Source organism: Symsagittifera roscoffensis, chromosome 1 (assembly GCF_963678635.1).
Source record: "Symsagittifera roscoffensis chromosome 1, txSymRosc1.1, whole genome shotgun sequence".
NCBI classification, from domain to species: Eukaryota; Metazoa; Xenacoelomorpha; order Acoela; family Convolutidae; genus Symsagittifera; species Symsagittifera roscoffensis.
The window spans coordinates 79785751-79807910 of NC_087062.1; the positions used below are offsets into that span (position 1 = coordinate 79785751).

The following is a 22160-nucleotide window of genomic DNA, read 5'->3' on the forward strand; positions in this document are numbered from 1 at the left end:
TTCTGCTCCCTTTCTACTTGATCGCGTTTCTCGCCGCAATAAATTAGTCTAAAAAACCATTACTTCGAGTCAGTTTTTTCAGCACAAGACTTTTAAAAGTTTTTAAAGGTATCGATGAAATCACAACGGATACGAATACAAAGTTCCTTCCCATTTTCAGTGGTAGGCTCAGAAAAGATTTTACTTATAATCAAAACATCTAGATAGTTTAATTAGATTAATAAATTTAAGCTCAGCAATATTGTTGAACATCTGTATTATTTCTTCACATAATTAAATTCAGGAGTTAATCTAAATTATATCTTTACTATCGTCAGCAATCTATGAAGTGGTCAGTTTTTCCGTACTATTTTTTCTCAGATCCATTTTACAATTTTTGACTTCTACTTACTATTACCCTGTGTTTGATTAAAAAACTGGTTGGCGAGTTTCATGCAGGAAACTAATTGTGAGTCTAATATCGAGGACAACCCCCCTTCTTGGAAAACCGAAATTTTTAAAATAGATCTGTTTTTTGTTTAAACCGTGTGACTCTTGTCAGTGTTCGTTGTTGTTGAGGATGTTGCTATGGAGCTGCACGTCCATCACTGACTCATAAACTGTCCAATCAGATTTCAAACTGCTATAGGAGAATTGACTCGGCAGATTGACCTAAATGAAAATTGTTTTTTTTATAGAATGAATGTGGCACGTGTCGCCCCCCTCAAACATTTCGCCCTTCTTAAACTTAGTAGCGCATTTTGCCACAAAAATTTCACCCCCCCCCCCCCCCCCCCCCAAGTTTATTATGGGACCTGGGGGTAATTTATCACGGGCGAAAAGCTAGAGGGGTGAAATTTTCTACTAAGTTTAAGAAGGATCAAAATGTGTGTACAGACCATTATATTCTGCAGGACGTCAAAAAAACTTAGTTTTTTTGCCATTTTTTTTTTCGTTTTACGCGAGTTTTGGTAATAAAATTTAGGAACTCGACCCATGTCGCAGATAAAGTATTTTTCTGATGTTTTTTAAGGAATCTGTGGTCCGCCACGCCAGTTTGTACTAAATCTATGAAGGAAGTGCCAGAAATACAGGCTATTTTTATTCCAAAAATTGACAAATGTTTCCTTGTCTTACCATTTTAAACTAGTTTTGAGATATTCGAAAACAGAGTGAATCACTCAATTTGTAAGAGAACGTGACAAATTACCGTTTAGGCTATCGTGGAATTCTTGCGATATCGGTTTGCTTTGCTCACTTAAATTTAAAAAAATTTGTCATTTTATAGGATCTGTCAGCTGTAAATAAATCGGACAAAAATCTTTTGGTTGAAGGGGTCTAATTGTTTCAAGAGTTCTACGCAGCCTCAAGCATCCTAAATTGGCCTCTGTTTTTTTAACAAATTAATTGCTTACCTTCCATTCAATTGTAAGGTTAGAATTGGCTTTCGAAATCAAGTCGCCTAAAGATCTCATTCTCGATTGAACGTAGCTTCTAAAAACAAAAGCACGCATTAAAAAATTGCAAATTTTGTCTAGGTTTGTTTTTACTTTATCCTGGTTATCAATACAACAATGTTTATTGCTTCATAGTTTGACTATATGCGCCAGCGGATTTAGTGGGGCGCGCCGAAAAAAGCACGAGTTTTTGGTCAAAATTTCCAAAAAGTGCCTAAAAACTTCTTTTTTGGCATGCTTTCAAAATTTGCCTGCTGTGCAGAAAATTTTGTCAAAATAAGGTCTTTATAGTGATTTGGGGAGCTCACAAAATCACTTTGATTGGGGCCTTAAAAGAAAGGTCGATAAAATTTCGAAAGTTTTTCGAACATCCCCCCTCGAGAAAATCCTAGATCAGCCCCTGGCGATATGTAAATCTTTTGATTAAAAACGTCATAAGTCTTCTTAATGTTCCTTCCTTTTATAAAACTTTAAAAAACTTTTAATGGAAGATACTCTTTTTGCTGTAGCCACATTCTTCCTAATTTTCTGATTTCTTATAGTTTTTTAGGGGAGGGGACAACGTTAAAATTTAAAAACTTGAATTTTATTGACTTAAGCAATGCGTTTGATTGCTCAGATGAACCCTAGTAATACGTACTTAATTTGTTCGTTTTCATGGCATTCGGTGCACGGATTTTCTTCATTGTTGCTCATTTTGCAGCTTGACAGGTAGTTGTGGAAGAAAGAAGTTCCACTCGATCGAGTGTTCACCGTCATAGAGCTAAAAAAAAAAGGCGGGGCAGTTGCTGTACTCTCCCGAGTTGACTAACATCCAGGGGTGGATTTAGGGGGGCGTGGTCAAAATAAGATCTTTGTACTGATTTAGGAGGACAGCAGATCTCAAAAATTATTTTGGTCGACCTAAAAAAAAAAGAAAAAGGTAGAAAAAATTTCCCCCGAGAAAATCTTAGTGTTAAAAAGTTAGGATAAAACTCGTTGTTGATTAAGATTGGATAACTTAAACTAAGACTAGTTTAAGAATGTGATTGATTAAGATTCCTACAAGGTAGTTGTAGGCTTTTATCTAAGACTAAATAAAAGACTGTGGTATCTATCTAAAGTAAAGGATGTTAAAAAGGTTGAATTAGTTTCAGATGATTTGTTGCATATCAAAACATGATAGTGAACAAATTCCAAATCTACCAAAAGCCGTTGCGCTTTTGGCAGGTGTTTTAAATTAGTATGGTAAAGGTCACCACTAAGTATAGCTCAGAGGTTAAACGGTCAACATTAAATAACACATTTTACATTCCCCGCGAAAATTTATCTATAATCTATTACTTTCGCCACACAAAAGAAATGTTTTGGCGCTGGGGTGAATGAGCGAGTAGGCTGGTCAGGGAAGACCCCACAGAAGGGCCCGATGGGCAAGAAGATAGCACTATAACAAGCACCGTGAACCATAATAGCATCTTCCATAAAAGCGAAAATTTATCTATAACCCATTACTTTCGCCACACAAAAGAATTGTTTTGGCGCTGGGGTGAATGAGCGGGTAGGCTGGTCAAGGAAGACCCCACAGAAGGGCCCGATGGACAAAAAGGTAGCACTATAATGGATAGGTCGAATATTTATCCAGTGGTGACACCCAATGGGTGAGAGAAGGATTTAGCAGAAGTGAAAGCAAGGTTATATGACTCAATTTAAAATTTATAGTGGTACCAGAAATAATCCAATTTTAGCGTATTATACCAGCACTAGGAGTTTGTCTTAGCTCTAAATGCGTTATAGTGTTACGCAGGGTTGGATAGTTTCTGAGAGTTTTAATAGCAAAGTTACTAGTCTTAAGTACTTCTAATTTGCGTCCCGATTTGCAGCTCTGTTAATCGTCCATCTCCTTAGCTCCTCAAGCATCATTGGCCGTCCTAAGAGTTCTATCGCCGAAATGGTAGAGATAGTGTTCAGCCAGTCCGGATCGAGTACAATTGGTGAAGATGTTGGTTCGGAAGTTTCGGAGGGTAGGCCCGATGGGTTGAATTGGGTGGTGCAGACCTCAGGACTGAATTTGACCTTCTTGCGTGGAGTATTTTGATTAGCTGTTACAGAAGACTTTGTATCACTCGGATACTCGAAGCTTTATTCCAGCAAATAAACTGTTGTGGGATGCGATGGTGAGGGTGGTGTCAAGGTTGTCAAGTCCACAACGTCAACTTGATGGCTCTCCATTTCGACAGAGATTGCTTCTATCATTGGGTAGGCTGGGGGAGTATTTGCTGAACTAGATGTTTGGTCGTCTGAATTTTCGTCTGTTAAGTCTACTACGCTGGTAAACACTCTCTCATCCAGCATCTTTGGGGGCTGTCTATTTCGCATGGGTCTAGTGTTCTGTCGTGTATAGATCTCAGGCAGTTTCTTCGGGGGCGGTGATTTCACCGGAGATGACGCTTTCCTCTTGGCTGTACCGGACAGTTTCGGTTTTTTATTGATAGGGTCAGGCTCGACACTCTTCTCGGTCGGTTCCCCTCCAGGATTCTCCAAAGGAAACGGCGTTTCTTGGTTCATTTTCTCGGCCTCCTCATGAGTGTCAAGGAAAACCAGCTGCTGGGTCACCTGTGGGTCCCTATCATTGTCGCCTGAATCCAGATCGATCCGCGGAATCTTATCCATCTCTACTTTCTGTTCGGACTGATCCGTGAATTCTGCCTTAGGGTCTGTTCGGTCTAGAATTGAATCTTCCTTTGGTTTTGCAGATTCAAGTGACGTTTTGGTCTTAAGCTCTTTTAACGAAATTAGATCGCTAGCGTTTTCGTCTGAAATGTCTTCATTTGGGTAATTCGCCGCTCCAAGTTCGTTTTCGCAAATTTTACGGTGGTCGGGTTTGCCCGACGGGCTTGATTCTTGGTCGCTTTCGGGGCCTATTGGAAATCTTGGTCTTTTCCTCTGTTCTTCTTCCTCTCTAAGAAGAGTCTCTCTGGAGCTATTCATGGCCGTGTTCCGCCTTGCTATATCAAGCTCTTCAAATTTCGACTGAAGGTTCTTTTTCTTTTGCGTCGCTCTTGAACTTTTAAACCCGACATTTCTTTGCGGTTTCGCAGTCTTCCTCAGTCCCTTTGTTGCGTAGAATTTAACTAATTGGTCTCTTTTTCTCGGGCTGGGTTTCTTCTGAGTAGATTGTCTTTTGATAGCTAAATCAGATTTACGTATCCTAGAGTGGGGAGCCAGCACTGGTTGGAACGTATCTCACTGCATTGGAGATATCATCAGAGGATGAGGAGTTCTCGTCTAAGTCTCCGTCTTCTATATCGTCAGGGGCGTCCCAGTCGTGTCTTCGTTCTCGGCTCATTGGTTTTCTGCCCTTATCTATGCATAACAAAGTTTTGTTCCAATCAAGGTTATTTGAAGAGGGTGACTTGACTAAATCATGCCAGATGGTGTTTGGGGATCTACCGAAGTGTGCTTCAAAGGGAGAACAGTTAAGCGACTGTTGAGTTACCGTTCTTAGGCATTTTATTATTTTCAATAGTGCATATTCTAGCGATGGTTTTGGGCGTTCTTGTGCCATAACCAAGAGCCTTTCCTTAATGGTTTTGATTAAGCGCTCAACTAATCCAATGGCTCTATGGTCACCCACTGGGCTAAATATCACCTTTATGTTATGTTCGTGGCAAAATTCTCTGACTTCTTTGGAGATAAAACCAGTCTCTTGTAGAGCTATATCCCATGTAGAGCTATGTATTTACTAAGGAAGTTTATGATGGATTTTGCCGATGTGCTGGATGTTATTTGAGCAGATGGGAATTTTGAAAATCTATCCACATATACCAATATGTATTTTTTTATTCCCCATACTAGAGGTAACGGACCGGCGAAATCTAATTCCATTTCTTGGTTTGGTTCTTTGACCGTTGGGAGTTTCTCTAGGGTATTATGGTTTGAAAGAGGTTTCAAGTTTTTACCTGCTTTAACGCACTCAATACAGTTTTCGCCGTGGACTTGGATTTCGCGATAAATTTTTGGTCACCAGATGTATTGAGTTGCCAGACTTTTCATTGCGAACTGGCCTGGGTGACCCTCATGTAACCGGTGGAGCATTGTCGACCTTTGGCATGCTGGGATAACTAGTCGAATTTCCAGATAAAGACATCCTCCGCTAACGTGTAGGTTATTTAAGTACGATTTATAGTAATTTCCCAATTGTAAAATATCTTGTTTGCGGTCTTCCTCAATTGCTTTAATTATCTTTTTCAGTACTAGATCTTGTTTTGATAATAAGGACATAAATTTTGAATCAAATATTTCTGGCCAAGAGAAAGGGAATATGTTAACTGTTTTCTTCTTAATAGGTGATCTTTTTACGGGGTTATCCGACGGGTTACTAGTACTTGGTGTTAAAGTATCCATGTTTTCATTTGTAGAATGTTCTTTCTGTTGATTAGGTTCTAATTGTTCAGCCATATCTTTCTTTCAGGATGTTAAAATTTGTTTAAAAAAAGTCGTTGATTTTGCAGGATGAGTCACAATCTTCCGTACGCATGTGAGAATTTTGGCACACTGAAATGTTAGAGTAGTTAGCTATAGCTTGGAAAGTTTCAGCGGCGTTAGCTATTCGTTTCTCACGTTCTATTTCTTGGCAGATCATATGATCTGTCGACTGGCCAATTGTGTTGCAGTAAGTGACGTCATTGGCTAAGAAATGTTGGCAGAATTTGTTTCTTATTTGCGACCACGAATTTCTCGGCATCAGATGATCGAAACCTAGGAGTGTACTAATCTGATTTACCCATGCGATAACAAATTTTTCGTCATCAACAGAAACTGTTACGGGTTCACCCGATGGGTGTCGGGATATATAATCAACGAATCCCATATCTTTACCCGGTAAATTTTCGACACTAAAGTCGAATGGTAGTAATTTGTCCGCCCAACGGATGAGACGTGATTGAGCCGTTTTAGTATATTTGTCATCTTTCAGTGCTCCTAATAAGGCTTTGTGGTCTGTTAAAATTGAGAATTGTTTGCCCAAAAAATAGTTTTTAAAATGGTCTAATGCCCACACTAGTCCCAGCAATTCGAGTTCATTGGTGCTGTACTTTAACTCGGCTATGTTCAAAAATCTGCTTGCGAACGCTACAGTCTTCCAATTCCCCCGATAGTCTTGTTCGATAGACGCGCCCAATCCTAAATGTGAGGCATCGCATTTCACTCGGGTGTTCAGTTTTACATCGAAATGATGGTTCGTTACCGTGTTGCAAATTTCTTTCTTAATTTTTTCAAACGCTTCAGCGTGCACCGTGGACCACTTAAATGGTTTATTTTTCTGTATAAGTTCTCTAAACAGTGCTGATAAGGACGCTAAATTTGGTATGAACTTGTTGAATTGGTTAATCGATCCCATTAGTGATCTAATATCTTTTATACAATTTGGTTCTTTCAGATTTCTGATTGCGTCAGATTTGTGTATTAATGGTGTCGTCCCTTTTGCGTCGATTTTAAATCCCAACCAATCTATGTTGTGAGTCAAGAATGTGCAATTTTCCCATTTTATGGCTAATCGCTCGTCGTCTAGCTTTTTTAAAACGTTAATAACTAGCTTTTTGTGTTCATCCTCGCTACCTACGGTGGCGATTAAGATGTCGTCGAGGTAACAATGGCTATTTGATAACTTTTCCGTCAAACGGTCCATTATGCGTTGAAATTCATTAGGCATATCGCCTAGTCCATAAAATCCGGTTTTAAAACGGTAGAAACCCGTTACTTCTCCCCCCACGATGTTGAAATTACATTGGTTACTTGCCTTTTTTGAAAGCGGTGTTTGACTATATGCGTACTTTAGATCAATCGATGAGAACCAAATGTTTCTTTCGTCGTGACCGCTAATCGTATTTGCTACGTTATCAAATAATTCGAATAGGTTCGGCATTTGATATCTATTACGAAATATCTGTTTGTTCAATAATTTCGTGTTTAATGCTAACTTAATTGATCCGTCCCTTTTAGCTGTAATTACGATAGGGGAGATGAAACAATCTTCAGAGCATCTAGACATTTTTTCAACGTGCCCGTCTCTTAGTAGTTCGTCGACACATAATTAGACTTTAGGGAGAAGATGGATCGGAATGCGTTTCCCCTTCACCTGTATCGGCTTTATTGGTTCGTTAAAATAAGTATTGACTACGAAGTTCTTTGATCTGCCGGTTCTTTTTATGAGGTCTGAAAAATGTTTTGATATGTATATTTTAAACTCACTTTGAGATGGTGTCTCTTGGTTTTGGTCTTGTTTGCTGTCCGATGCAAATCTTATTTGGTTGACGTCTATACCGATGGGTGATCCTTTCTGAACTTTCCGTGACTTTGACCCGTTGGGTGAAGGTTGTTTCTGGAATACTACTATTCCCAGATTCGGAAAAAAATATCGTTTCCGATGAGGTTTCTTTCTGCTCCTTCGGTAATGAAGAGTTCTTGATCGCAAGCCTCCCATCCCTTCGATCGGATTCTCACCCGAACTCTTCCAATAATGTTGATTGTACTCCCGAAGCCCTGGTATGCTTTCTTTGTTATTTCATCCACAGGTTCTAACTTTAAAAATCTATCTCGTATCTTCAGTTCATGTAGTAGGTCTTTTTTCATGAATGAAACTGGGCTTGCTGAGTCAATCTGGATTTCAGTACAGTAAGGGTTGAAATTTCCCAGAGATACCTTCAATGTCTTTTTTAGTTCTAATCCTTCGTGGTTAAATACAGTTCTCACTCCACGTTCTATCTTGTCTTCTACTGCATTTATTTGGCTATCCGTGTCTACAGCTAGAACTAAAAAATCGTCTAAGTTGACTTCAAATTCGGGATTTTCCTGCGGGTTGGCCCGGGTATTTTTCGTTTTCCTGGGGTAATTGATTCTGTTCGATAATGTTTGTTTGCGTCCTTGCTGAACTCCTGCAATGTTTAGCAAAATGACCTTTGCGTCCCCGCGTATTGCAATGTCTGTCCGTGGCCGGGCATGTGGTTAAGTGTCTTTTTTTGAATTGCTGACCACAGTTGCGGCACTTGTTATTTTCGACGATGTTTAGGGTTGGTTCATTCTTTATGTATTGTGGTCTCTGTACCGCGTTATAGGCTGGGAATTTTAAGTACTGTTGATGGATTTTAGTGCTTTTCTCGTGAACTAATACATAAGATAGTACATTTTCCGGGGTAAAGTATTCTATACATAGTTTCTTCTGAATCTCGACGTTTCTCATATTTGTGATGAAAATGTCTCTGACTAATTCTGACTCGAGTTCCCCAGTTTACAATTTTTTGCCAATTCAGAAAGTGTTTCGTGGAATATCTCTAAAGACTTGTGTTCTTTCTGTCTTCGGCCAAAGAATTTAAATCTTTCGTATGTTAGGTTTGTAGTGACCGTAAAAGTAGTTTTGAGTAATTCCCAGAATTCAGCAAAAGTAATGTTCAATATTCTTTTCCCAGGATTTTTATGTGAGAAGCATTTCTGTCCTTCTTTTCCGAGTGCTAGGTACAACTGTGATTTTAGTTTCTTGTCGATATCTCCGATTTGAAGTCCGTTGAATTTTGCGTTGTCTTCTGCCCTTCTCCTTCTCAATTCTTCGTTGTAGTTTTGTATAGCTATTCGGTGGTGTTCTTCTTTTTTTCGGCCCGACGGGCTTGATCATCGGACGGGTCCGGTGGTTCTGCCATGGGGTATACTAGTTCGGTTCTTACCGGTGGGTTGATTACGTCTTCGATGTCTACGGAATCTTTCGCGATAATTGTTAGTTGAAACTTTTCCGACCACCTTTCCCAGTCGTGTTGATTTTCATTCGATGAGTTATTCCAAAAAAACTCTAGTCCTCGTAGATTCGACTCGTTTGACTGCGCCATGTTAAAAAATTAGGATAAAACTCGTTGTTGATTAAGATTGGATAACTTAAACTAAGACTAGTTTAAAAATGTGATTGATTAAGATTCCTACAAGGTAGTTGTAGGCTTTTATCTAAGACTAAATAAAAGACTGTGGTATCTATCTAAAGTAAAAGATGTTAAAAAGGTTGAATTAGTTTCAGATGATTTATTGCATATCAAAACATGGTAGTGAACAAATTCCAAATCTTACAAAAGCCGTTGCGCTTTTGGCAGGTGTTTTAAATTAGTATGGTAAAGGTCACCACTAAGTATAGCTCAGAGGTTAAACGGTCAACATTAAATAACACATTTTACACTTAGATTGTCCCTGTTAACAGCGTATGACTTTTTTCTCCGACTTTCTTCTATCTGATTGAACAAATTTCAAAAAAAAAATATCCAACATTCTTTCAGATGAATTGTTTTTTTTTGTCGTTTAACTGCTGCAGTTTTTTAAAGTTGTTCGACAAATATCAAAAGAAGATATTGTTGTACGTATACCAATAAGATAGAAAGCAGTAAAAGAGCTAAATAATGTCATCCTGACTCGACAATTAAATTATGTGTTTTTTTTGTTCATTCACTTATTCTTGTTGTAATGTCTTTGGCAAAAAAGACGTAATTGTTTTGAGTAAAAAACTCAGGCTAACCAGTTGCTATGCAAAAAGTTTTATGATTCTAGCAAATGCGACCACAATGATTGAAGTAAGAAACTAAAAAAGAATTTTAAAAAACTAAGTTTTTAAGTTTTTTTAGCAATTTTGTTTTTTGAAAGTTTTTTTTTCCAGTAAAAAAAATCGAATTTAGGATAATGAGACGATACACAATAGCTAAGCTGATATGTAACTTGAAAATGTTGTGACCAAAATCATTAGCCGGTTGGGATCAGTTCCAAGCTTTTCACAGTCACAACAAATTAGTTCCAAATTGATTTGAGGCAAGCCAATCGGTCGTATTAGTTCCTAAGACAAATCAAACATTAATATTTGACATTATCAACTCAAAATTCCTATTTTCTAATATTCTTACTAAAAACTATTCGGGACCAGTTAAAGGGCAATTGGAACCTTCAGCGTTTTTCCTTGATATACGAGCAGTCTTGTTTGTTAACTGTTGATTCTGCGCCGATTAAAAAATAACGGCCGTTCATCTATCTTGAAGCTAGTTGTTCGAATTGCCTTGTTTAAATTCATTTGTTGATCCCCAACTTTTGAAGAAAGTGACGAAATGTTTCTGATCGGTGTAGCTTTTTCAGACAAAGTTCGGCGATTAATGTAAATAGCCATTTTTGACGAAAGTTTTTGTTATACTATCTGAAAGTTATCGATGTGCTTCGCTCAATTTAAAATTGATAAATTATTTCGCTTATTTCGTTTTTCGTAAAAGTAAGGGCAATGAAAATTGTCATTTTGGACATTTTGGGATAACTAAGGCGCAACATTCCCCCCTTAGTACTATTTTGAGATATCCATTTTTGGCGACGGACCCTAAAAAGTTTCTATAGGTGCTTTCGGCGCCAATTTATACTAACTTTGAGAGGGGAGTGCGGGCCGAAAAACGCGATTTTTCGGTCAAAAGTTTTTAAAAAATGCCTAAAAAAATCTTTTTTGGCCTGTTTTTCAAAATTTTGTCTGCGACGCACAACATTTGGCCAAAACAAAGTCTTTTTAGTGCTTTGGGAGCGCTTAAAAAATCAATTTGGTCGAAATTTTTTTTGAAAATCCGCCCCCACCCTTCGAGAAATTCCTAGATTCGCTCCTGTTAAAGGGTATTTGAAGCAAAAATTGATTCGCCCTGATGCGAGCTAGTTTGTTGAGTTTTGTGAATTGTCTCTCTCCTTAAATATTGCGAGTTGTCTGTTTTTTTTCGGGTTGACTTTCGCTGCGAGTTGCCGATGACCTCATAATGTTGCAAGCAGCTGCTTACTGTCGGATGATGTCAGCCGAAAGCATTTAGTCAAAATTGGATGTGGCATTAAAATGTATCAGCACAAATTCAACGCTTTTACAGATAAGATGCCGATGCCACTGAAATTGTTACTGGTGTTCAAAAAAAACGTTTCGAAAACTCTTTGAGTTTGATTTTCTAATATAATTTGAATCATGGAGTATTTTAGCTGTTGTAATGTGAATACTTACGTGGCCGAAATGGTGAAGGGGATAGAATAAGTTTTCAGTTTTCCGAAGAAGTCGCTGTGCCTGTCAACTTCTGAAACAACGTTTTTCTGTTAACACAAATGGCTTCACTTAGAATAACGTTAAGAACCTTTAGCCATCTGCATTTACTATGTTTCTAACAAGCCACAAACATTACTCAATGAAAAGCCATAGCATATCGAATGTTAGAGTTGTATATTATTTGAATACCCAGACTGTTATGATCAAACGTTTTTTTAATTGTTCCGACTTTGGAATAAAGACTTTGACTTTTGTTCTGACATTTTTTTAAAATTTTAGAACTGTTTGCACCGGAATTGGTCAGCTCTAAAAAAGTAAATCCGTCCTCCGGATGGTTTAGTAAAAAAGTTAAATAGTTGAAAAAAGTTTCGCCTGTAAAGACATTACCATGAAAAAAGTTTCGCCTGTAGTTCCACCGTATCTAGCGTCTGTGATAAATCTAGCGTCATTCAAAAAAGAAAGTTTCCACAGCTCTTTCAAAACACCAAAGTCCTACCGTTTTGAAAAGATGAGAGTAAAGCAGATGAAAAAAGTTATCGGCGAATTTCTATTGTAAATAGCCGAGGTAAGGTTTCCCCAAAAAAATTTGTTTCCGTCTATACATTTATTTGAACAGATTTAATTTTTTATGAATAAAATTTGGATTCCAAAAAAAAATACAAAACCATCCATGCATTAGTCGAATTAAAAAACTCCGATTTAGAAAAAAAACGAAATGAACAGTAGCATGTTCTTGGAAATCGAACAAGCGTTTACAAAAAAATCATTTCTACTATAACTTGAATTATGAAACTAGGCGATAATGCAATAACTAGTTGCAGAGCTATTTATGTAATGGGCGACATGGTGTTTTTAACGAAACTGGTGTACTCTCATTGAATCAATGTATCACAAGTAAGTCCGGAAGAGTCTCGAAATGGTCCACCACTTTTTTTGAATTATGTAAAAAGTATGCCCAAATGCGTGAAAGACTCTACGACTTATTTATTTGCGGATGACACTAATGTTGCATGCCTGAAAGATTTCTTGGAAGTTTTCATTAGGGATATTAACAATATATGTGGCTGACTGAATAGAAATAAGTTATTAATTAACGTTTATTACTCAATTTCGTTATTTTTTCGAAATAACATTAGTGCTTCCATTCTTAATTTGTGTCATAATCATCACACAAGAACAATAAAAAATTTTTGCAAATATCTCGGTGTTTTTGTTGATTCAAAAATGTCTTTGTAGACGCATGTTGAAAAGTTTAAAATTAAATTAGGAAGACAAGATGGAGTTGTTGCCCAGATGATGAAATTTGTGCCAAACGAAGTGCTGATTTCATACCCTATTTTCTCAAGTTTCTCAACCCAAACTCCACCCTAATTTTTTTCTGCAAAAAATCAGGATGATATTTTACGGGACAAAAAGCGATAAATGCAGGTGAAAATTTAATTATCACAAAATATTAAACAATTCATGAGCTATTTGCGCACTATTTTGTCAAATTTTGTTCAGAGTTCTAGAATAACCTAAAATTGACTGCCTATTTTAACAATTTTTTCAATATAAAGGTTTCAGATCTTAAAACCAAAAAGTCGAACAACTAATTGTTTTTTGTTTTTTTTTTCTAGAAAAACTCTTGCTTCCAAACAAGATTAAAACATCCATCAATATAGCTCAGAGGATGCAAACTGTTGAATTATTTCTAGCAAAACAGTTAAGTATCTAATAAAAATTTCTAATTAAAAAAAGAGGAATTGAAATAAAAATTGTTCAGAGTTTGAGGGATGTCTTAACACTCGAAAACACTGAACTGAACTCGCTATTTATGTTTGCCAATTGATATATGTTTGAGAAATATATTTGCGACCTGATATACTTATGATTATTTCTGGTGTGGGGTGGGGTTGTTCGAACTGCATTCTTGCAGAGATCAGGCAATGTCTGCAGACAACATAATTTTTACTATTCAAGTGTGAGAATGGGAATACAGAGTTGGGTGGCTTCATTTTGCATCAATAGAGTATAGTAATTTTTGAAGAATTTTGAAAAATTGTCTAAAAAGGGGGCGTTATCCCGCCCAAATTTTCCGCAAGTTTAGGGGTCATTTTTTTTCTAGTGGATGAGTTATCAAAAATGTATATGAAATTTTTTGTTTTAGTTTTTATTCAGTTTTTTCCTGTAAAAAGTTTTAAAATCGATGCTTAAATTTTGAGTAAATTTTTTGTCACCAGGGTACGCTCCAAATGGGTTTTTATCCAACCATACGCGCATCCACAATCAACTTTCCTCAGTGCATTTTACGATTTGTCAATTCAAACAAAACTTTCAATTTGCTAAAATTTGTACTCAACAAAATGTTTGTTCTTTCTGGAATCAATTTTTTTCTGTTCACGTTGAGTGAAAAAACTTCTTCTTCTTCTTCTTCATCTTCTTTTGAAAAAAAAATTACAATTTTTTTGTGAGATGTTTTTTTTTCTCCAGATAGATTTCAATTTTTAACCGAATATTTGTGACCAAATTTTTATGCAGCCTGAAAGATATTGATTCCCTAAGCTGAAATTGAATAGATATTTTCCTCTGATCATTGTTAATAAAGTTATGGGGGTTTAATTATGGGACTACACAATATGGGATAGTTAGAGCGAATTTTTCACCAATTTTCTAATAACGCGTGGTGTGAGCAGCCAACAAATTTGAAATCGTTCCAAATTAAACTGAGGCACGCCATTAAATTCAAAATTTGAGTTGATAGAGGCAAAATGTATAATTTTATTCTTGATATTGAAAGTTAAATGATTTTCAAAAAACAGTTTTTTGAATCTTTTTTTTTCTTTTAAAAAAAGTTCTCCTGTATATTGCCAAACACTACCTAACGTTTCAAGGAGGTCAAAACATTCAAGGTTCTGCCGTTAAATCGAATATTTTGATATAAATTACGGGATCCGCTCAGCGATTCGGTTAAAGATTTCATCATCTACCAATTTCGGAGAAAGTCCACGATCCTTTTCTTTCCAGTCGAGATCCAGTAGTCTGGCCAATTTGTTGAAAGGAGACGTTATGACCCGTTAGCTTCACTTCGTTTCCTCTATCCACCAGAGTGTGGACTTCATCTTTCCAGGGACCAATGACCTTCTCATGGAAAAGATCATAGTCCAAAGATTTCAGAGCCTTTAAATCAAGCAAAAATCAGTAAAACAGTGATACATAGCATCAAATCATAATGTCCCCTATTAAAGTTTTTGGAACCATTTTCGCTGACTGCGCAAAATTTTTTCAAAATCAGATTACCTGGTCATGTTGAAGTTTTTATCAAAAGTGTTGCGGAATTTTGTCGGCTTTTTGTCCGACGAAGTTGAATATCTGAGCTCTTTTGAGAAAGGCACGGCTACCTCTCCAGATGTTGAAAGGTTCGTAGTTTTTGCATTATTTGTGGAAACATTGGCCATTAAAATTGGTTGATTTTTTGGCACCCTTCCATGCCGAAATTTTAAAAAATTGAAGGCTAAGGCTTAGAAAATTAGGCAAGGAATTCAAAACGATACGTTCTTAAACGCAGTTCATTTTTTAAGAAAACCACTTTTCTCAAAAATGACAGAAAAAAGTTTGTGTTTTTTTGCCATAGAGCTCAAAGGAAAAGAACTTGGAAACAATTAATACAAACGTTTAACTGAGCTGATTCACTGCTTAAGTCAATCTTGTAGGGAACTCTTTTTACAGCCACGCTCAAATCCTGGTCCGGTTTCTCATCCTCACAATCCGCCTCTAGTTCCTCCCCATTTTTAAATTCGGCTACGTGCCTGCGTCGATTTCGTGTTCCGATTGTGGACTTGAGGTTGATGGAAAACCAAACAGAGCGGTTGTTGCTGTAAAGGCCAATTGAAACGTATTCGTATAGTTGCGCTACATTCAACTTGGCTAATTTGTCGTTGTTGACTAAAAAAGTAGGCAGTTTATGAGCGTTCAACTGTTGGAATAAGGAATCTTATTTTTCGGCATAATTCAGCTTACCCTAGTTGGTCAAGGGAGGTTATCTTGCAAGATCTTGCAAGGTTCTTTTAAAGAGGATGCATCTCTTTAAAAGATCTTGCAAGATTCTTGCAATATCTTGCTAGACAGGGGCGGATTTAGGGGGGGGGGGCGGATTTAGGGATTCGACCCCCTGCCGACCCAAAGGATCCCCCCTTTGGTACTTTTTAAGAAATCCAGTTTTGGCCGACCAACCCTAAAATTTTCCTAAAGGCGCCTTTTGCGCCAACATATATTAATTTTGAGGGGGAGCGCGCGCCGAAAAAACGCGATTTTTTGGACAAAACTTGTTAAAACGTAATTAGTCATCGGATTTACTTGAACACAGCAAACAAAATATTTCAAGCTAATTGACTCTCTACTTCAAGCTAATTCAACAAAATTTGGAATATAAAAAGAAAAATTAAAATTTAACCTTTGAAATTGCAAAAACTAGATGAAAAATTCCAATAAAGTCAAAAATAATGTTGTTGAAAATTTTAATTTGAAATGCATAAATTATAACGGCAATCTGAAACAATTTACATCACGAAAAATGAAAAATCAAAATATATAATCATTTTCAAAAATTGTTTAACCTGCTTTTTCCGAGCTTTATTTCAGAATTCTTTGTGGCAGTAGTCAAATTGGATCTTAATAGCTTTCTCTGGCTCTCAGAATAAGGTTTTGCGAAAATTTTATAGTTGATGATCTTGCACGATAACCTCCATCTTGCAAGATTTTGCAAGATAACCCTCATTTGAGGGAATCTTGCAAAATCTAGCAAGATAACCCTCCTTGATCGACTAGGGTAGTTTCGGCGCCGATTCCGACAGTAAAATTGCGTTTCCGGCAAAGGAAGTGTATTTTTCGCCATTTACCAGCTTTCCGCTAGATAATAAATCAAAGCTGTACTCTACTTTTTTATCTTCCTCTACAATATGTAGACGGTCCAAAATACTTTCAAATTTTAACACTTAAGATAGGGTTTTCATATTGCAACAAATGCAAAAAATTGTATTTCATCAAATTTTTCTCTGCCAAAATTTTCCCTACCTGATATTCAAGCAGTCGTTTTCATACAAATGATAAATTAAATGAATCATTATTTAACTATATTTTTCACATAAAAACTGAAAAGCTCCCCCCTTTGTGTTGTATTTCCAAATTGTGTTGTGTTTCCAGAGGGGCGCCTCTGTTTTCGGCACAGTTTTATTTATTTGGCACATTTCGGTTCAGCCAAAATTACGATTCTTGGTTGGAAGCCTCAAACTTATTATCAAGTTACTTTCCAGAGAAATCAGCATGATTGAAATAAGTGCAATGCCTCTTTTCTTTGCAAAATGCAGAGAGCGTTCTGAACACAGTCTTAAGAAATAAGATTTTCTGCTTAAAAGGTTGACAAAAATATAACTTGTTTTTAATATCATCGGGCGAAACTATGAGTTTTTTGAAGCCATAAAATTGTGCGCCTGTGTAGATCTATAGAAACCGCAGTCTAGACTTTAACATGCAAGCTTCCCATGAAGTATTTGAAATCAGCTGAAAAAATTACCCTATACCCAGTGGCGTGCGCAGAATTTTTTCAGAGGGGAGGGGCGATTTTTCGGGAAAAAAATGAAATAGGTCGACTAATTTGATTTTCCGAGCAAAAAACATGCTCAAAATGGCGTTTTGAGCACTTTTTTAAAAGATTGACCAAAAAATTGCGTTTTTTTCGGCGTGTGCTCCTCAATATTAGTTATTTTGGCGCCGAAGTCGCGTTTCGAAAGTTTTTGAGGCTAGCCTGAGCCAAAAATGGATGTCGTAAAATTATAACAAAAAGAGGGACACTTTGGACCGCCCCCTCCCCCCTCCCCTACTCAGCTACTGCCTTTGCCCTAACTAATTATGACGTGTTTGGAACAAAAATAAAATGCGAATCAAAAAAGCCTGAATACAAAAATATCCGGACATGATTATCTTGTTATCCAGAAAAAGAACCGTAGAGGGTTTCTTTGCAATTTGGGGCGGATCTAGGATTTTCTCGAGGGAGGGATGAAGGTTTTCAAAAAAAACAATAGAAACCACAACAGAGACCCTATTTTGACCAAATAAAGACCCTTTTCGGCTGCAGGCATAAATTTCAAGGCAAAAAAAAAACAGAAAAACGTGTTGAAACAGTTCATACCTTTAAGAAGAGGTTCACTGGCAGATAATTTGGGTAGTTTTCCGACCGAATCATTGAGAAAACGCGTGATTGTATCAATATTTACACTTGTGTCTTCGTCGAGGCAGTTTGCCAAGGTTCTCGTGAGGTTTCGCAATACTTGGTTCTGGTACTTCGACTGCAGTAGTTTAGCACCGTAGTCTTCGCCCTGCCCGAATTCTTTCTCAAAGTTCCACTGTAACCAGAAGATACATTAGATGTTTATACAAAAAATATGTTTTGTGTACACCATACAAAAATAAACTAATAGTATACCCTAAATATATCCTGAAAATATTTAAAAAAACACATTTAACGTGCTTTTTTCTTGAAATTACTATAAGAAACTAAAAAAAGTGAAACAATTAAATTGAAACAGTTAAAAGTAAAATTAAAAGTAAAATTACTGTAAGAAACTAAAAAAGTAAAACCATTAAATTGAAACAATTAACAGTAAAATTGAAACAATTAAAAGTAAAATTTACAATTAAAAGTAAAAGTAAAAGTAAATTAAAAGTAAAAGTAGTCCCACTGTCAACCATCGCCGAATCTGTATTATCTTTGGAAAGCTAATTTTTTTTATCGCCAATTGAATTTTGGTGCAACATCAAGTAAAAGTTTTCACAATTTTAAAAAATCAGCACTTCTAACTTTTTGCAGATACCAGTCCTTGCTAGTCCACGAAACAGGTCCGTCCATCTTCAAAGCATACTCCAAATTGCCCGATGACAACGTAGATCCTTCAGGGGTTAAACTGACCCCGGGTAGGTTAAAGGTTATCGCCAGATTCGTCAGTCTGAAGTTCAACCTCGCTCTGCCCCAGTACACTTTGACCCGGAAGGCAGAAGCATACAGCTGGTAGTTCCACTGAAGAGTGAGAGCGGGAAACGTGGCAGTGATTGAGATCTTTTTACTCGAAGGTTCTTTGCCCACTGTTAAAATTGGATCCCTGAAAAAGTTAGTAAGGAGCAAAGTTTCGAATAAGTGTATTGTCAAACAGGCAAATCAAGTTATCAATTGTTTAGATTTTTTTGGAAGTAGTGACCATAAATTGCGTTTTTTTGGCGCGCATTTTTCAAAATAAGCATGAATTGACAGCAAAAACGCCTTCAGAAAATTTTTGGGTCGGTTCGTCAAAAATTCATGTAAAATAGGACCCTTATGGTGGTCAGAATCGGGGTAGTTAAACTCCTGAGGGGCGAGGGGCTCCTGTTTTTAAGTTTATTTTTCTATAGGGTCCCCGTAATGCTGCTAGCGCTATTGGTTTATTATTCAATTATAGTTTTTTGTTTCTGGCTGCTCGTATTAGGGCACATCAAAAAACAACCCAACCGCCTTTTAAAATTTAAGAATTTTTTTTTTTCGGTTTAAAAATTGATGAAACTTATGAAAAAAATTCCGCCTAACTCGCTATGTCAAGTGCAAAACAATTGGTTTTGCGTATAATTACGTATTATCACACAGATTGTACGAGGGCGAACCTTGAAGTTTCCGACTGGCCCCATAACCTACGTGAAGTAGTTTTTGACAAAAAGATAAAGTTTTAAAAAATTTCTTTTGAAAGTTTCGTTTTTTAGTTAGCCCACTAGGCACAAAGTCAAGAACACAGAGATACTTTTGTTATTACTAACGCGTTATTTGGACTAATTTGCTTGCTTCAATTCAATATGGCATAATTTTTGAACGTTTGAATTTGCAACTTATTAAGATTAATGATTAGTTCCAGAAAACTGATGGCGGGCGTAATTATTCCAAAGTTGGTCAAAATAGTCCCAAATTCAATTCCTCATAACTTCAAAAAATAATTGAAAGGAAATATTTTTTTTCTAAAATTGAAATTTGCTCATTATTATTCCGACTTTTTTGCTCGGGTAGTTTTTTTCTCCAGACAAACTTCGACTTTTTAATCAGCCATTTTTGACGGAAATTTTTGGTATCATTGTTGTTGTCCTCAACTCATTTTTAAAAAGATATTTTACCTGTGATAGTTTTTCGTAAAACTATGGTGGTTTAAAGATAATCTATTAGGTAGTTTGGGATAATTAACGCGCTATATAGTTCGCGCTATTAACGCGTAAGCCAAGGTTCAATCCCTTTTAACTCCAAATTGGACTGATGCATATTTGAACTATTTAATATGTTGCTATAGAGGAAACAAGACTGCTCGTTTATCAGGGCAAAGCCCTTAAATTTCTGACTATCCCTTACTTCACATCGAATAGTTTTTGGGAGAAGAAAATAGTGAAGACCAATAAATTTTGGACTATATCAAAGTATGAAATGTTTTGTCGTACGAAATTAATAAGACCGATCTGATTAGCTAGCCTCAATTCAATTTGTAAAATTTTGTTGTACGGGGTAATTCGCCACGAATAAATAATTCGCGTTACGCTATCATTTATATGAATAAATTCTTCAAAGTGCGCATAATTTAGTCCAGAACATGGCCAATTTGGCAACTTTCAAACCCCCAGAACTTTCTAAAAAATTATTGGAGGTAAAATATCTTTTTTCATTTGAACTCAGGAAGTCAAGTCGATATCTTCAATGGAATAAGAAAATTTTTGTCGAAAACTATTATTTCGATCGCCAAAAATTTACTGAATAAAAATACCACACCGAGCATAAATATTCCGTTTTCTTCGAAAGTCGGAACAATAATTTTTATACTTTATATAGCTTGTGGGGAAAATCTCCATCATTTTGTAGGCGAACACTACTCCATTAATTTTAAGTCGAAGTTTACCCTGATATAAGCAGTCTTGTTGCCTTGACTGAAAAAAAAATCCTTTCAAAAATGGCTAATTAAAAAATTAAAACTTATCTGTAGAAAAAAAAACCAAGAACAAATGTTCAGTCACTTCTTGAACAAATTGGAATGGAATGGCTATTTTTTAATATCGAAAACCAAGAGCAAAAAGACTGCTCGCTCGTATCAGGGCAAAGTTTTGAATGTTTTGACTGCTTTTTAAAATATCTGAATTAGTTTTTGGTTTAAAAATGAACCAACTCGAAGTATCTTACAAATTTGTAGAAAATTGTTTCTTCAAATTTTCATAGCTTCATGCGGAAAAGATGACAGGTCAAATATATCTTTGATTTTGAGCTCAAGGCTTCATATTTTTTCAGATGATACAAAAATTAGCTGGCTGAAACGTCGAAACTGGTCTGAAGAAAAAAAAATTTAAACCGTTCGTTTCTTCCATTTTCAGATTAAAAAAAGGAGAAAAAAGAATACTCTTAAGCATGAAAACTTGCCAAGTTTTGTCTTCTTATTCATGGTCAGCATGCTGTGACGACTTTAAACGGAATAAACGGGAGAAATTCTGTGATTTTTCTCGAAAATCGGCTGGCAGACTAGACTGCACAGAAAAACTTTTGTATAGAATTTTTTTTTGTTTTCACTGGAAGAAATTCTTTTCGCCTTTATAATCAATGTTTTACTTGTTTTGATCAATCGATATATGTTGTTCTTAAAATATCATAGCTTTTTGGTCATAAGAGAAGGATTTTTTGAATGAAAAAAAAGTTACTCATATAGTTGGAAGCATCGACTTTTGGATGGGTTTTCAACCTGTTTCACTCACCTGAATGATCCAATCAAGACTGTTCCATCCTTGGTAGAAGTCATGAAGTTGTCGTCGAAATCCAATGAATATCTCCAGCTGTGCATTTTTTCACTCAGCAACTCAGAAAATTGGCGAAAAACTTGGTCAATAAATTTATCGGACAGTTTAACTTTAATTTTAGCTTCAGGTGACTGTTTTGGCGTTGTTATGTTTGGTAAAACCATAAAACAAACAAAGAAAATAAAACATTTTGTCATTTTTAAAGTCTCCAATTATTGCAGCCGATTCGTTTTTATAAATAATTATGTTTATTTAAAGTCAAATAGATTTTTAGGCTTTGATTTTTTCAATGTGTGCATTTGGGTTATAGCTAAGAGTTTGTATGTACCTTTTTCAACTTCAGAAGTTGTTAGAATATTTAGATTCTTGGCTCAAGATAAATCTGGGTTAAGGTTCCAGCAGTGAATTTATCATGTATTTCTAGACAGGAAACGGTTATCAAAATATGGCAAATATAAGAACTCAGTGTGAACTCACAGTGGCGAAACCATATTTCGACATGGTATTAGAGACAGCTCAGAAAATATAACAATAACAGCTAAAGCTCCTGTTTTGGTTTTCATGTTGATTGCTTTATGGCAAACCTAAACAAGCTTCTGAGTTGTCTGCCCCATGTACAGGGGGTTAAAACAAAATAAAGGTTTGCCGCATAATAGTTACGTCAGTTCTGTTTTCTCTTCGTGTAGGTAAAATTACAGAGATTTAAGCTACCAATTTTAAATTAAAACTCGCGCAGAATTTCAGTTGGTGTAAAAAAATCATGGTCTAGACAGCCTCTATTTTCCCGGATGAAGTCAGAAAATGCATTGAGAGAATCTGGATTTATAACTTTGGTGACGTGTTCACGTTCAGATTTTTTC

At 36.3% G+C, this 22160-nt stretch overlaps 1 protein-coding gene across 1 annotated transcript; it reads right to left on the reverse strand.

Annotated features, from left to right (window-relative positions):
* Window positions 1-286: 286 nt before the first annotated feature.
* On the reverse strand, window positions 287-21805 carry LOC134857079 (uncharacterized). Its single transcript, XM_063873427.1, has 9 exons — window positions 21259-21805; window positions 18323-18620; window positions 17654-17867; window positions 15140-15411; window positions 14457-14646; window positions 11449-11518; window positions 2077-2199; window positions 1395-1473; window positions 287-651 (listed from the first exon to the last, which is right to left on the reverse strand). The coding sequence occupies exons 1-9, from the start codon at window positions 21495-21497 to the stop codon at window positions 538-540; spliced, it is 1599 nt and encodes a 532-aa protein (XP_063729497.1). The 5' UTR covers window positions 21498-21805; the 3' UTR covers window positions 287-537.
* Window positions 21806-22160: the final 355 nt, after the last annotated feature.